At 37.9% G+C, this 17,769-nt stretch overlaps 1 protein-coding gene across 1 annotated transcript in view; it reads right to left on the bottom strand.

Annotated features, from left to right (window-relative positions):
* Positions 1–14,233, bottom strand: part of LOC126201653 (mitochondrial E3 ubiquitin protein ligase 1-like) — a 39,207-nt gene extending 24,974 nt beyond the window's left edge. Inside the window, exon 1 of the mRNA XM_049936801.1 lies at positions 13,949–14,233. Within this exon, the coding sequence (XP_049792758.1) occupies positions 13,949–14,053 (105 nt within the window). The 5' untranslated portion in view covers positions 14,054–14,233. The remainder of the gene's footprint in view (positions 1–13,948) is intronic.
* Positions 14,234–17,769: the final 3,536 nt, after the last annotated feature.

The following is a 17,769-nucleotide window of genomic DNA, read 5'->3' as shown; positions in this document are numbered from 1 at the left end:
GCCGTAACGTCAGAATTGCCTCTCTCATCCCTTTACTTTTCCTAAAGCCAAACTAATCGTCACCTAGCGCATTCTCAATTTTCTTTTCCATTCTTCTGCATATTATTCTTATAAGCAGCTTCGATGCATGAGCTGTTAAGCTGATTGTGCGATGATTCTCGCACTTGTCAGCTCTTGCCGTCTTCGGAATTGTGTGGATGATGCTTTTCCGAAAGTCAGATGGTATGTCGCCAGACTCATATATTCTACACACCAACGCGAATAGTCGTTTTGTTGCCACTTCACCCAATGATTTTAGAAATTCTGATGGAATGTTATCTATCCCTTCTGCCTTATTTGACCGTAAGTCCTCCAAAGCTCTTTTAAATTCCGATTCTAATACTGGATCCCCTATCTCTTCTAAATCGACTCCTGTTTCTTCTTCTATCACATCAGACAAATCTTCACCCTCATAGAGGCTTTCAATGTATTCTTTCCACCTATCTGCTCTCTCCTCTGCATTTTACAGTGGAATTCCCGTTGCACTCTTAATGTTACCACCGTTGCTTTTAATGTCACCAAAGGTTGTTTTGACTTTCCTGTATGCTGAGTCTGTCCTTCCGACAATCATATCTTTTTCGATGTCTTCACATTTTTCCTGCAGCCATTTCTTCTTAGCTTCCCTGCACTTCCTATTTATTTCATTCTTCAGCGACTTGTATTTCTGTATTCCTGATTTTCCCAGAACATGTTTGTACTTCCTCCTTTCATCAATCAACTGAAGTATTTCTTCTGTTACCCATGGTTTCTTCGCAGCTACCTTCTTTGTACCTATGTTTTCCTTCCCAACTTCTGTGATGGCCCTTTTTAGAGATGTCCATTCCTCTTCAACTGTACTGCCTACTGCCTATTGCTATATCTATAGCGTTAGAGAACTTCAAACGTATTTTGTCATTCCTTAGTACTTCCGTATCCTACTTCTTTGCGTATTGATTCTTCCTGACTAATGTCTTGAACTTCAGCCTACTCTTCATCACTACTATATTGTGATCTGAGTCTATATCTGCTCCTGGGTACGCCTTACAATCCAATATCTGATTTCGGAATCTCTGTCTGACCATGATGTAATCTAACTGAAATCTTCCCGTATCTCCCGGCCTTTTCCAAGTATACCTCCTCCTCTTGTGATTCTTGAACAGGGTATTCGCTATTACTAGCTTAAACTTGTTACAGAACTCAGTCTTTCTCCTCTTTCATTCCTCGTCCCAAGCCCATATTCTCCTGTAACCTTTTCTTCTACTCCTTCCCCTACAACTGCATTCCAGTCGCCCATGACTATTAAGATTTTCGTCCCCCTTTAAATACTGCATTACCCTTTCAATATCCTCATCCACTTTCTCTCTCTGTTCATCTTCAGCTTGCGACATCGGCATGTATACCTGAACTATCGTTGTCGGTGTTGGTCTGCTGCTGATTCTGATTAGAACAACCCGTTCACTGAACTGTTCACAATAACACACCCTCTGCCCTACCTTCCTATTCATAACGAATCCTACACCTGTTATACCATTTTCTGCTGCTGTTGATATTACCCGATACTCATCTGACCAGAAATCCTTGTCTTCCTTCCACTTCACTTCACTGACCACTACTAAATCTAGATTGAGCCTTTGCATTTCCCTTTTCAGATTTTCTAGTTTCCCTGCCACGTTCAAGCTTCTGACATTCCACGTCCCGACTTGTAGAACGTTATCCTTTTGTTGATTATTCAATCTTTTTCTCATGGTAACCTCCGCCTTGGCAGTCCCCTCCCGGAGATCCGAATGGGGGACTATTCTGGAATCTTTTGCCAATGGAGAGATCATCATGATACTTCTTCAATTACAGGCCACATGTCCTGTGGATACACGTTACGTGTCTTTAATGCAGTGGTTTCCATTGCCTTCTGCATCCTCATGTCGTTGATCATTGCTGATTCTTCCGCCTTTAGGGGCAATTTCCCACCCGTAGGACAAGAGAGTGCCCTGAACCTCTATCCGCTCCTCCGCCCTCTTTGACAAGGCCGTTGGCAGAATGAGGCTGACTTCTTATGCTGGAAGTCTTCGGCCGCCAATGCTGATTATTTATCAAAATTTAGGCAGTGGCGGGGATCGAACCCGGGACCGAAGACGTTATGAATCAAAGATGTTACCCCTAGACCACGGGTGTGGCAATGAGTCAGAAAAGTGTGGCCAATGCAAAGCTCACAGAAGAGTGGATTCCCTGCTAGAAGCACAAAGGGAAGACTGTATCATGGTCATGGTCGCCTTTATTACCCACAGTTTGTTTAGAGAAACCAGGGCATATTCTGTCTTCCAAGCTTCTGACAAATGACAGCGTAAATTTGATTGAAAGTTTGGTTCCAGTACCCCCATCTTCAAAGTTGGCATCCTGGTAAATAAGTTGACCAATCAGTCAGTGTCCATTCCTTGGGGTCCCGAGAAAAGTGACCGACCATCCAGCATGATGGAGCTCAGAAAAGAGATGCTGAATAGTCACAACCAATGAATGTCGGAGGCAGCACTAGTCAACAGCCTGAAGACTATTGACAGAGTTACTGGTAATTAAGGTCTTACCAGTGCAAGAATGAATATGACTGAGGGCTCATTTTACGGCCACCAATTAAGCAGAGAATGCACTGAATCTATCTGGCAGAGAGTGTAGTTCACTGCGCCTTACATGTATGTAGCCAAACCAATTGATTGTTGAGCCATCAGTGCATACCACTTTTGAAACCAAACGTGCATCAAAAATGGCCAGGAATAGGTGGCAAAAAACCATGGTGCCAACAGTCTTTCAGTTCAAATGATTGGTTGAGACAGATCCAATAAAGGGGTACAAACCATGGGGGCATATGCATTTGCTATGTAACAAGAGGCAACAATGGGGGAAGGTGGAGTTCAGATCAGAGACCCTGTATGCGAACTGTGATCATGAATCCAGTCCTGGGCCTCCCTCCCAGGTAAAAGAACACGGTATTCAGATGCTCAGGGGGAGCAGCGAATGTGTATGGTATAACGGAGCAGCAGTTTTTAGTGTGTGATCCATAGTGGAAGGACCTCAGCCTCCAGGAATAGATTGATCACAGTCCTAATCTGAAAGACACCTGCCACAAGTTAGACAATATAATGGTGTATTTTGTCCAGGATTTGCAGTGCTGAAGACAGTGCCATGCCAAGCCATATGCTAGACTCCCATAACCAAGACAGGTCAGGATCAAAGCTTTGTAAAGCCACAGAAGTGTAGAGCAATCTGCCCCCCCCCCCCCCCCCCCCAGCTGATGTTACTGAGGTAGCAAAGAGTATTACACAGGTAATCACAGACACTCCAATGGATGGAGGGGAGACGACCTGAGCTGCAAATAGAAAGATCAATGGCCTCAGACCACAGTATGACAGAGACCCACTTGTAGGGAGTGTCTTTGAGAGTGCCCAGCAACCAGTTGCTGAACCTGCTCTACAGCAGGTCTGTTCAGCAATCTACTCATGCGAACTGGCCCACACTCATGCCACAGCTGCGAGCAACCAGCCAACTCAGGTGAGTAATGGTAGGGGGAAGGCGAGGGGAGGAGGAATTTCAATAACACAGCTTAGCTCAAGAAACTCTTACCAAACAGTCAATTCTGCGGCCACTAGTATTAATTCTGTGGAGATATAGCTTCATGGCGATTGTGGCAAATGTACTTCCTAAGGCTGTTGGATTGATAAGAAATGACACTGAAATCGAAAAGACGAAGAACATAGGCAGCTAAGTTTGAAACATGATATTTCCTACAACTGATGCAGCCTTACAACGAATGCCATTTTCAGACAAAGTTTAAATTGACATTGACTTGTATTTGTGCCTATTTTATTCATAGATTACACATTGAAACACTGGATGTCAATGAATACAACTTATTTTACTTTTCATTAAAGCGTCAATGTCTGGTACTATTTTCTGAGCATTACTAATTCAAAGAATGCTTTTAATTTAAAGTCTGTGAGTGAACTTCTGTGAGTAAATTTCTTTCTTTAACTCACATAAATATGTATGTCCAAACACTGACAATAATAGCTGCAAACACGCGAAGTAATAAAATTTATGTTGGAGAAACTTTTTTACAAATCTACAAGACTTATTTTGTTATGAAACTTAACATGCAACCGTGTCACACTGCAGGTCTATAATTTCTAACTGTAACTAGGCATCTGACAAGTTATAAAACTGATAATGTTTCTGACCAACACTTATAAGTTCGTGACCTGACCATAACGCCACTTTGCACCAATTTAAAAAGAGCTACTATTTATTTTAAGTACTGAGCCATTAAGTACATGTGCTTGCATTTAAAGCTTTGGACAACTTAACACATGGTTATTCCTATGAAGACAGCACATAATAAGCACTTCCCCTGCACTACGTCATTACATCCAACAGCCTATTTTACCATGAGTGCTCACTATCCAAGCAGTGAGTGAGTGTGAGCGCTCATACTGCCTAGCTACCTCGTGAACTGACCTTCTCTACAGCATGACTCAAGGGATCTGAGTGCTTGCTACACCACACAGGTTACTTAGATTCTCCTGCCCAGTTCTGGTTTCCCCGTACTCTGGTGATTGTAACTTGCCCTGCAATATATCCTTGCTTCCTGATGTCCTTCTGTACCATCTCTGACCTAATCTCTCTGGCAATTTCCCATTCATCCTATCTGCCATCGAACTCGCTGCAGGTAGGTCTCCCTTATTCTGGGGTCTGAATAACTTATTTTTCCTTTTTTTAACATTTCCACGCCTACCCCCTCTCCTCTCCAACAACAGAGCTATTAGTCTGAAGGCTAGTGTCCTTTTCTTTTAAGTGAATTTATCGACAGTACTACGTGTTCCACCTGCTGAAGGTAAGTAAAATGTGAACACCAGTCTGATGATATAGACCAGAGATTTATGTATTTCCTATAAAGTACTCAGCTAATAACTTAAAAATATATTTTATAATCTCCCTTAAAGTTATACTGAATACCCTGAGTAACGTTCTCTCTCTCTTTTTGCTGCAATTCATGTCAGTAGCATCAGTGAACAAGCTTTTTAATGATCTTTATTGCTTTGTTTTTAATTACAATTTTATTTTTCCTTTCTTTAAGAATTTTTTACAAATACCCTCAGTTAGATATAGACTATAACATTTTAACAAATACAAAAATTAAAATGTGACATCTATTAAAAATTTAAATATTTCATTTTTTTGTTGATTTGTTAAAATGTTACAAATCTCTCTAAATGAGGGCATTTGTAAAAACTTCTTAAGGAAAGGAAAAATAAAATTGTAACCAAACAAAACAAAAATCATTAAAAAGCTTGTTCAAAATACTATTGGACATGATTAACACATACACACTTCCGAGCTTAATTTAATCTTTAATTTGGAAAAATAAAATACGAAACGTTTTAACTTATTGCAAAGTTCAAAATCGTTTTGAAAATATGAATAGCCATAGGATGTTATCTGTCTTGACAAATGGTAATGTGGAAAAATTACTGTCAGCAATGACAATAATATCATAACTCCTTAAACTACCAAATATTTCTTCATAAAAATGAGAGAATAAGAACATTTTTTGAATCCCTATACATTATTTTCTCCAATACTACCACCCTGTATAGTCTCGCAATTGCACACAATACTATTTGGTCATTGTACTTATGAAAGTACAATCAGAGTGGGCAAATTTTTTAAGTTAGACCTATCTACACTCAATGTAGAAAAGCTGGACACTTAAATATTTAAAATGTTTGCTGACATTGAGTAAATGTAATGCAAAATTGATTTTTATGAGTCAAAATAAGCAAGCAGGAAAACAATTTTTGATTTTGTTCAAACATTTTATAGTGAAATTAAATATATAAAATGCATTTTCCTGTTTCTAATGTTTTTTACACATATTTACTTTCAACTCTCTTTATTTTAGATCCGACAATATTACGAAAAGGATGGATTGTTACTCACCATACAGCAGAGTAGTTGAGTCACAGACAGACACAACAAAAAGACTACTAAACAAGTAACTTTCCAGTCAGAAGGCCTCCTTCTGAATTAGACAACATACAACACATTCATGCAGACATAGCTTACACACACGCGACCACTGGCTCTGGCTGCTGAGGCAAGACTGCAAGCAACTGTACGTGAAGGGAGAAGCGATCTGGGTGGTAGGGGTAAGGAGGAGGCTGGAGAGGGGAGGGAGAGCGGGGTAAAGTTGGGAGATGGTAAAGTGCTGTTTGTGAGAGCATACAGAGTGAGATGGAGAGAGGGTAGGGAAGTTAGTGCAGTTGGGAGGTTAGACAGATGGCTGGGGAGGGAGATTGGGGGAGAAGAGAAGTAAAAAGACTGTGGGTGTGCTCGTAGAATTGAAGGCTGTGTAGTGATGAAGAGGAAAAGGGAAGGAAATAAGTGGATGAAGAACAATGAATAACAAAGGCTGAGGCCAGGAGGGTTACAGGAACGTAGGATATACTGCATGGAGAGTTCTCATCTGCGCAATTCAGAAAAGCTGATGTTGGTCAGAAGTACCCAGATGGCACAGGATGTGAAGCAATAATGACTCAACTCTTAGCCTTCCGACAATACTCAGCTTACATCACTGTCAGTATCCCGAAGGTGTAATGCTTCAATAGTCACTACCATTTATCTTGTGGCTCTTGACACATACACAAAAACACATCAGGTATACTTCTGTGCACCTCTTTCCTGTAACACTACTTAAGGTGAAACAAATAATTTTCAAATTAGGGCAGTAAATACACATGCACACTTCCTTCACTGGCTGGTGTTTCACCCATTTTGGTAATTTTGTGAGACAAATTTTTAAATTTGGGTTTTCCTTTCTCACTAGGAGATATGCTTCTCTTACTGAACTTTTCATACATCTTTTACCTTTTCCATCATTCCCACTTACAGAGGAAACACCAGCCATACTGGCAAATTACCTTCTGCACTCTTTGTCATCATTTAGGTAACATTCCTAAGCAAAGTTCAGTGGATCATCTTGCAATGAATGTTCACAGTAGAAATCTGAACTTGCCCAAACACCATTTTCTTTCTTTATTTCATGGGCTTTTGTAATTAAGTAATGTGAGCATTTTGCAATAGCTGCATGGGGCAGCTATCTGGTATCAATTATATTTTCTTAGGATAAGTGGCTGCTGTGTTTAGGTTTTGACACCACATATCACATTTGTTGCCCATATTTGTTTTCTGCTCCCATTGCATCTACTTAAACATTTCACAAATTTTTGGTGATGCTTGTGTGAAACCTTTTTCCAGTTCTTTCACCTTCCATTTTACAGTGTTTTCTTCCTGTGCTTCTTATCTTGCCAGATATTAGAGGCTATAGCAGAAATGTTAACATTCAACCCATCAACAACTTCACCTTCAGGAATATAAACATCTGCACAGTCTTTTTCACTTCCACATTCTAGTTACTGATCTTTCAGGTAGTTGCCACTAATTTTTTTGCTGAGGTGAGTATAGCAATTTCTGCACAATATATGTGTTGGTAACAGAGTTACTTGAGAACCAAGATATTTCTGTGGCAACTCTGCCACATTTCCAAAAACTGTTAAGTATTTCTTATGCCTGTTCTCATAGCCCACACACCACATCCTTTCACTGCTGTATTCCATCACCAGTACCCTATCTAACAAAGTTCAGACTACACACAGAACTAAACAGAATGACTCATGTGCACATTCCAAGTGTTTCAAACAAACAAAAGAGAGCTTGGCTAAGAGTTAAACAAATGCTTATTTTACACTAGAAATTACGTGCTAAATACACAGAATGTTGAATAGTTTCTAACACTTTACACATAACAAATCACCCACTCTGATGGTGCCAACTATTAACACAATAAATAATATACTGTGCAGTTTTATAAGTTTTGTAATGGGGTTGAGTAAATAATTTGTAAAAACTCATGAAAATCTTCTTTTTTTAAAAAAATTGTTATTAAATATTTACAAGTCGCATGTGGTAATATAACAGGAAAGATGTAGGGAAGTTGCCATTCAGTCTTATGAAACAAAAAAAATTAATATCAGAAACAAATCTAAAAGTCTGTATTTTCTTAGTTAAAAGCCCATCAGTATGCCTGTCAACTAAGTCTGAACACACTACGAGAGATTTAAAAATAATCCAACAACCTGCCAGGTCTCCAGTACTTTTATTAGTTACATTTTTTAGTTTTCTGCTTTATTAAGTGTAACCTTGTACGAATATGAAAACTGGATGATAAACAGTTCAGAAAATACACACTTTTCACAGAGCTGTAAATTAAAAAAAGAAATCATGAGAAAAAGAAAATATTTTATTTCTTAACATATATGATTTAGAAGTCTGTTTTCCCAGAGAAATTAATGACGATGAATTGACATGCATTGTATGATTAAGATGAAATCAAATTACCCACATCATGCTTTACCTTGCAAAAATAGTGAAAATTACTCTCAGAATATTAACACTCTCTCCACAATTCATTTTCTCTCCAAAAGAACTGAGAATTCAGGACCTGCCAACCTACAATGTTGTCATATGAGTGAGACATAACATTTCCTAAATCCAGTCCAAAGTGAAAGCTTTTACTTTCCTTACCATTAAATGTAGGCCTAACTGTTTTAAGTCCCAATGACTGATGCTCCTATTTTCATGAGCAAAACTTCTGTCTCATAACTGATTAGTTTTATCGACAAAATTGTTCTTTGGTATAAATGATTGCTTGCGTAGTTTCTATCAACATGGAAAAAAGAAGCATCTTCAATGGAGGACAAAAGCACTGCAGCCATTTCATAAGAATACTGGTCTAGGAGTTCATAAAACAAAGCAAATTTCAAATGTGAAAAGTGATAAATATTTCTTGTCTTCAGATAAGCTTCCCTTGTTGGCTGTCAGCATTTTATATCCTGTTCACTTCTATCATTTTGCTGACAATTCAGCAAATCTTCTATTACTTTTAATATCTTATTATATATTTTAATTCTGTCAGCATAACAAGATTTTTAATTCAATTAAATTCCATTATCTGTAATTTCCTTCCCCATGAACCATGGACCTTGCCGTTGGTGTGGAGGCTTGCGTGCCTCAGCGATACAGATGGCCGTACTGTAGGTGCAACCACAACGGAGGGGTATCTGTTGAGAGGCCAGACAAATGTGTGGTTCCTGAAGAGGGGCAGCAGCCTTTTCAGTAGTTGCAGGGGCAACAGTCTGGATGATTGACTGACCTGGCCTTGCAACATTAACCAAAACGGCCTTGCTGTGCTGGTACTGCGAACGGCTGAAAGCGAGGGGAAACTAAGGCCGTAATTTTTCCCGAGGGCATGCAGCTGTACTGTATGGATAAATGATGATGACGTCCTCTTGGGTAAAATACTCCGGAGGTAAAATAGTCCCCCATTCCGATCTCTGGGCGGGGACTACTCAAGAGGACGTCGTTATCAGGAAAAAGAAAACTGGCGTTCTACGGATCGGAGTGTGGAATGTCAGATCCCTTAACCGGGCAGGTAGATTAGAAAATTTAAAAAGGGAAATGGATAGGTTAAAGTTAGATATAGTGGGAATTAGCGAAGTACGGTGGCAGGAGGAACAATACTTTTGGTCAGGTGAATACAGGGTTATAAACACAAAATCAAATAGGGGTAATGCAGGAGTAGGATTAATAATGAATAAAAAAATATGTTTGCGGGTAAGCTACTACAAACACCATAGTGAACGCATTATTGTGGCCAAGATAGACACGAAGCCCACACCTACTACAGTAGTACAAGTTTATATGCCAAATAGCTCTGCAGATGACAAAGAAATTGATGAAATGTATGATGAGATACAAGAAATTATTCAGGTAGTGAAGGGAGACGAAAATTTAATAGTCATGGGTGACTGGAATTCGAGAGTAGGAGAAGGGAGAGAAGGAAACATACTAGGTGAATATGGATTGGGGGTAAGAAATGAAAGAGGAAGGGTCTGGTAGAGTTTTGCACAGAGGATAACTTAATCATAGCTAACGCTTGGTTCAAGAATCATGAAAGAAGGTTATATACATGGAAGAATCCTGGAGATACTAGAAGGTATCAAATAGATTATATAATGGTGAGACAGAGATTTAGGAACCAGGTTTTAAATTGTAAGACATTTCCAGGGGCAGATGTGGACTCTGACCACAATCTATTGGTTATGAACTGTAGGTTAAAACTGAAGAAACTGCAAAAAGGTGGGAATTTAAGAATATGGGAAATGAATAAACTGAAAGAACCAGAGGTTGTACAGAGTTTCAGGGAGAGCATAAGGGAACAATTGACAGGAATGGGGGAAAGAAGTACAGTAGAAGAAGAATGGGTAGCTCTGAGGAATGAAGTAGTGAAGGCAGCAGAGGATCAAGTAGGTAAAAAGACGAGGGCTATTAGAAATCCTTGGGTAACAGAAGAAATATTGAATTTAATTGATGAAAGGAGAAAATATAAAAATGCAGTAAATCAAGCAGGCAAAAAGGAATACAAACGTCTCAAAAATGAGACCGACAGGAAGTGCAAAACTGCTAATCAGGGATGGCTAGAGGACAAATGTAAGGATGTAGAGGCTTATCTCACTAGGGGTAAGATGGATACTGCCTACAGGAAAATTAAAGAGACCTTTGGAGAAAAGAGAACCACTTGTATGAATATCAAGAGCTCAGATGGAAACCCAGTTACAAGCAAAGAAAGGAAAGCAGAAAGATGGAAAGAGTATATAGAGGGTCTATACAAGGGCGATGTACTTGAGGACAATATTATGGAAATGGAAGAGGATGTAGATGAAGATGAAATGGGAGATACGATACTGCGTGAAGAGTTTGACAGAGCACTGAAAGACCTGAGTCGAAACAAGGCCCCGAGAGTAGACAACATTCCATTAGAACTACTGATGGCCTTGGGAGAGCCAGTCCTGACAAAACTCTACGATCTGGTGAGCAAGATGTATGAGACAAGCGAAATACCCTCAGACTTCAAGAAGAATATAATAATTCCAATCCCAAAGAACGCAGGTGTTGACAGATGTGAAAATTACCGAACTATCAGTTTAATAAATCACAGCTGCAAAATATTAAAGCGAATTCTTTACAGACGAATGGAAAAGCTGGTAGAAGCCGATCTCGGGGAAGATCAGTTTGGATTCCGTAGAAATGTTGTAACACATGAGGCAATACTGACCCTGTGACTTATCTTAGAAGAAAGATTAAGGAAAGGCAAACTTACGTTTGTAGCATTTGTAGACTTGGAGAAAGCTTTTGACAATGTTAACTGGAATACTCTCTTTCAAATTCTAAAGGTGGCAGGGGTAAAATACAGGGACCGAAAAGCTATTTACAATTTGTACAGAAACCAGATGGCAGTTATAAGAGTGGAGGGGCATGAAAGGGAAGCAGTGGTTGGGAAGGGAGTGAGACAGGGTTGTAGCCTCTCCCCGATGTTATTCAATCTGTATATTGAGCAAGCAGTAAAGGAAACAAAAGAAAAATTCGGAGTAGGTATTAAAATCCATGGAGAAGAAATAAAAACTTTGAGGTTCGCCGATGACATTGTAATTATATCAGAGACAGCAAAGGACTTGGAAGAGCAGTTGAACAGAATGGACAGTGTCTTGAAAGGAGGATATAAGATTAACATCAACAAAAGCAAAACGAGGATAATGGAATGTGGTCAAATTAAGTCAGGTGATGCTGAGGGAATTAGATTAGGAAATGAGACGCTTAAAGTAGTAAAGGAGTTGCTATTTGGGGAGCAAAATAACTGATGATGGTCGAAGTAGAGAAGATATAAAATGTAGACTGGCAATGGCAAGGAAAGCGTTTCTGAAGAAGAGAAATTTGTTAACATCGAGTATAGATTTAAGTGCCAGGAAGTCGTTTCTGAAAGTATTTGTATGGAGTGTAGCCATGTATGGAAGTGAAACATGGACGATAAATAGTTAGGACAAGAAGAGAATAGAAGCTTTCGAAATGTGGTGCTACAGAAGAATGCTAAACATTAAATGGGTAGATCACATAACTAAAGATGAAGTATTGAATAGAATTGGGGAGAAGAGGAATTTGTGGCACAACTTGACAAAAAGAAGGGACTGGTTAGTAGGACATGTTCTGAGGCATCAAGGGATCACAAATTTAGCATTGGAGGGCAGCGTGGAGGGTAAAAATCGTAGAGGGAGACCAAGAGATGAATACACTAAGCAGATTCAGAAGATTGTGGGTTGCAGCAAGTACTGGGAGATGAAGAAGCTTGCAAAGGATAGGGTAGCATGGAGAGCTGCATCAAACCAGTCTCAGGACTGAAGAGCACAACAACAACAACAACAACATCTGTAATTTACTGCTGCTTATATGTTAACACAAAGTATAAACCCAGAGTTATTAAGCCTTTTCTAAAGGTATTTGTCTGGAGTGTCACCTTGTACAAATATGAAACATGAATGATAAACATTTCAGAAAAGAATGGAACAGAGTATACTTAAATGCAATGCTACAAATGAAAGATGGGTAGATTGATCTCCCATTGAATACACACTACTTTGAATAGGGGAGAAACGAACTTCATAACACAACTTGACTTAAAGAAGGGATAGGGTGTCAATGAGATGTTCACAGACATCAAAGAATAGTTAATTTGGTAATGTACTGAGCATGTGTGTAGGTACCAGGGGAGGGAGTTAAAAACTGTGGAGAAGGCCACAGCTTGAATACGGTAAAATAGTTCACATGGATGTTGGTTGCAGTAGTTATGCAGAAATGAAGAGACCTGCACATGATAAGACTACTGTGGACAGCTGCAACAACAACCACTCCATCATCATCATCATCATCATCACACATCCAGTAATCTGAGAAGAACCAATATGCATGGGTGTGCCCACTATACTTTCAACAACATTTTGATCACTCAACTCAGGATTAAAAAATGTTCATTGTTTGGTCTGAATGGAAACTGGGTTTGCACAGCAGTGTCATACAGCAGCCCACATAAAAAATGGTCCACTGTATCTGATGAACTCCATACTATCTCATGGTTTAAACAATTTATTTAAGTGCTCTAAACAATTTTATTCTGAAACTTATTGGCATATTAAAAGTGTGTGCCAGACCCAGGCTCAAGGCTGGGATAACTTTATGCTGTGTGCTATGTTCATGTGCTAAACATAGGTTTTTCAGAAAGAAAATTAATAATTAACTTAATTACTAAGACCATTATTTACAGTGGTACAGCAAGTGCAACAATTCTTCCCTCCAGAATTTTTAGACCAGTTTTTCCTGTGTAGTTTGCTTCCAGTATTGAGGAGAGTTGAACTGATGTATCATGTAGGCCTACAGCTTTAGATATAATAGTTCACTTTCCAGGCATTTTTGCTGACTGATGCACAAGAAATCTGCAGCTGTGTGCATGAGTATGATTGAATGCCTCCACTGCTTGAGAAAAATTTCCATAAGTGTTCTCTTTGATTAGTCGACGAGCACATTCTCAGTTTTCATAGCAGTTCTCCTGAGGAAAATCAATATACAAAAATCCGCAAAGAACCTGTATTTCTGTGTAAGTTGTCAACGTATCAGCAGTGCACATCATTGCGAATGATCTCTTAACATCACATTACCTAAATTGATCTCTCTGACGTACAGTGTGCTGCTGCTACAAACGTGACGGTAATGATCTGATACCTTAAAAATACCATCTACAAGGAAAGTTGTTCTCGATTAAGAAAGAAAGAAAGAAAGAAAGATAGATAGATAGATAGATAGATACAGCTCTCTCTAAATCGTCTTTTGCATTATAAGTGCAAGGTCACTCGTCCCGTGTAAACTCTCTATCCATGTTTTATTAACATGCAAAAGGAATTAATTGAGAAAAAAAAAACATCTACTTAATGAAGAAAGACATTACCTGTAACGCTTTAGTTGCACGTCGACCCTTTATGTACTGTTTGAGGCATATTCCGAAAACAAGTGCGTCGATTCCAAGTCCTATAACGTGCCAGGAGTATTCCATATTATATCAAAACCAAGGGAACGTAGTGACTTTTTTCCTTCTTAAACGTATTTACATTTAGATTTAGGTATCATATTTCACACCGCCTCAAACACCCACTCTCATCAGTAGCAACAATTGGGAATCACATCCCCCACCCCATCCTTGCCAGTGACCAAGGATGAGTAGCAATTCAGTCTTATCAGGTGTCGAGAAGGAGTCATGGTCGAACTTGTGTATAGCGCTTGACGTGCAATTGCGGCTCCACGCTTATCAAGTGAGCCGGCTCTCGCAGAACATACGAATTACAGAGATATTCACGGGGCGCGCAACACAAAAGCGGCCTGATCGTTACGACCTACCACCACACTGTAATATCACTGGAAGTATATGTAGAATTAAATGCAGCTCTAAAATGGAGATCTTTTATTTACTGTACTAACTACTCGTTCTCTGGTGGTAATACTAACTGAATCCAAAAGCGGCCTACACAAAGTATCATCTTCTTCCACATCACTGGTACTCGAACTGCCTACGGCCACTGTTCACTATTTTAATCGCAAGAATAGCAAAAACAAACTTTTAAGAAACTTGAGAATACATAGTACTGCATAAATTCAAGTTCTTCAGATTTATCAAGGGAAAAATACGCATTCTTTATGCCACTGAGTGAAGTATAGGAGCAACAGCAGAATTACTATATGAACTGCAGAACTATGAGAAACGTTACAAACAAAAAAGTTACGGAAGATAAATTTGCATTGTGCTAACGTCGGTATCTATTGCCTGTCTTGTAACAGAAAAATAGTAATGCTTTTGTGCCTCAGCTGTACACGTTTTCTCGGGGTGCTTATGGTGCACTGTTTTCCTAATCTTTGCAGAGAACAGGCTCTATGAGTCAACATATTTTCCCCTACAACAATGCAGGGACCATGTCTTTGATGATATGTGATGGAGTCAACAGCAGTTAATGTAGATTTCAGACTTGACATTTGGCGTTTTAAAACCTCCAGCTGCCTTGAAGAACATATAGTGTCAGTCAGATCAGCAAAATTTTGCTTCATTTTTCTCCTTCTGCTGATTTAAATCAGAAGGCACAATACTTTCTCTGTTGAGTTCGTCCAGTACGCTTACTTTCAAGCTTACAAATTCCCCTTCTCCAAACAGGTGTATTATATTTTCGGGGATGTCATCGTTAACAGGACGAAAGTTATCAACATTTGCTGAAATGGATGGTTGACTTATTTTATACAAGCAGACAGAAAGAATGTGCTTACTTATTCAAGTAAAGGTATTAGCAGTAATAACACCTGGGATGCTGGTATCACGCCGGATGATTTCAACACTTTCTTTATTAATTTTGGCAATACTAATAACACTGCTGCAACTGAATATATGACAACCTGCTTAATTCAAATCGTGGGAACTCCTTAATACAAAATTTTGAAGATATAATTCCTGGATTTAAATGGAAGAAAGTAAAAGTAACCAATATTACACCTGCAATAGCAAAATTAAATTACTCAAAATCGAAAAAAATTCATGGTTTCACCAATTTTGTGATCAAAATAATTGTGATTGTAACAGCACACCCACTTCATTCTCTAATAAAACGGATGTTTGTCAGTAGCTGTTCCCCTTCATCCTTAAAAATGACAGTTATTACTGCTCGCCAATAAAAAGATAACAAGTCTTTCCATAAAATTTGCCGTTCAATCTCTCTAGTGCCCTTCATTTCAAAAGTCCTGGAATATTGCATACAACTCCAAATGAATGAACATATGTCTGTGAATAATATTCTTAGCGACACTCAGTATGGCTTCAGGTCCAATTTGTCAACAGTAAAAGCAGTTACAAATGTTGTTTCATTTAGCCTACAATATCGTCATTTGAATCAATTATCTGTTAATGCTATCCTTGTGGATCTCAGTAAGGCATTTGGCACTTTCAACCATAGAATACTATTAGAAAAACTCTAATGCTACGGTTTTAGAATTACTCACAACCAGATCCTTCCGGACTGACAGAAAGCAAACTATGCAATTCAACAATATGAGATCATGCCTTCGACATCATGCAAGGTGTGACACAAGGTTCTGTGTAAATGATTAGACCAGAGCTATGTTGTGGAAATCCACACTCTATTTAGATGATAAGACCTTTGTTGCATCTGGCAAAGACTTAGCAACATTAAAGCAGTAATGTAGGGATCATCGGAGAGCAGCCAGTAAGTGGTTCCAAATCAATGAATTGCGTGTTAACAATGAGAAACAGCTGTAAATATTCTCTTTAACGTAAGAAGGTGTAGGTTGCATGTTCTGTCAACATTTTCCAAGAAGATGAAAAAAATCGCGAAGTTTTGAGTAAATATCTTGGTCATTGTCAAAAATTATGATAAAAATAAGTTTTTCCCAAAATATCAGAAATCACAATGGAAATGTTGAACAGAGGTCACTGAGCGAAAGTACATGTTTTTTCGTCCATTTTCATCACTTTTCCGTCCATTATCAGCAAATATTATTTCATATATTGTCATTATTTTTCTAGTTTTTCATGTTTTTTGAAACTGTTTTTAATGACCAATCATTTCCCTATCTTTCTGTCAAGTTTTCGTGACTTTTTCATCATCTTGCAAAATGTGCTAGAACATACAAATTTCATCTATTCGAAATAATTAATTAAAACAATGAACATTGACAATATTTCAAGTATAAAATCAGATAAATAAGTTTCAAATCGTTTCCTGATCATCACTTCTTTTTTTCATGAATATGCAGATAATAAAATGGAAAACCCAGTAAAACAAGGAAAAATCTTTTCATTTGTCTCATTTATTTCCGTAAAAATTTTATTATAATTTTTTGTAGATAGATGACTCTCATCAGTGTTTTGGAAAAGTTAGAAAGTTTTATTATTATATATGTTCTAACAAAACATCAACTGTGTTATCTGATAAATCCATGAAAATGTTAATTATCACATGCACATTCTAGATTGAGAAGTATAATAAGAGATTTTTTCGAATGTTAGTGATGTTATGACTTTAAAAGATGATTATGATGTCTGGGAATAAAACGTAAAAATCAAAGAACGTATAATTAATTTATTTTTCAATGGAAAACAGTAATATATTAAATGTTGAATCCTACAAAAACTGAAAATATATGAAATGCAAATTTTGACAAATATTTATTTTACGATATCTATGTGGTAATGTATCTCTTCTACTGTTGAAAAGATATCCTATATCATCATGAGTACTTAGTGTTTTATATTAACCTTAACAGAATACATTATACATTTACTAATTCCTTTTAAATTCATTGTTCTACATTGTTAAATGTCATTACACAATCTTTAAAATCTTGTAAAGTTATTTTATTTTTTACTCTTTAGATTTTTCTCCGCAATATAACCAATTTGAAAAGCATATATTTTTGATCTTCTCTGCAAAATCCCTCCATTATTTTTCCATTACATTCTTTTTTCATTTTACCTAATAGTTCTTTTTTTAATTGTGAATGTAGCAAATATTATCTTTTGCTTCACATTTTCATAAAAATCTTCTGTTTGTGTAGTATAGATGTAACTGTCAGTATCTCAATAATGAAGTCCAATTTTTTCTCCATATTTTGCTTTCATAACTCTATGATGAAAATTATAATTAAGTCTTTGGTAAACAACTTATGTTCATTCCAATGTAAACTGGCATGTTAAATGTGAGTTTAGTTTTATTC

Source organism: Schistocerca nitens, chromosome 1, assembly GCF_023898315.1.
Source record: "Schistocerca nitens isolate TAMUIC-IGC-003100 chromosome 1, iqSchNite1.1, whole genome shotgun sequence".
NCBI classification, from domain to species: domain Eukaryota; kingdom Metazoa; phylum Arthropoda; class Insecta; order Orthoptera; family Acrididae; genus Schistocerca; species Schistocerca nitens.
The sequence above is the reverse complement of the archived record's forward strand: the minus strand, read 5'-3'. Positions and strand labels throughout refer to the sequence as shown.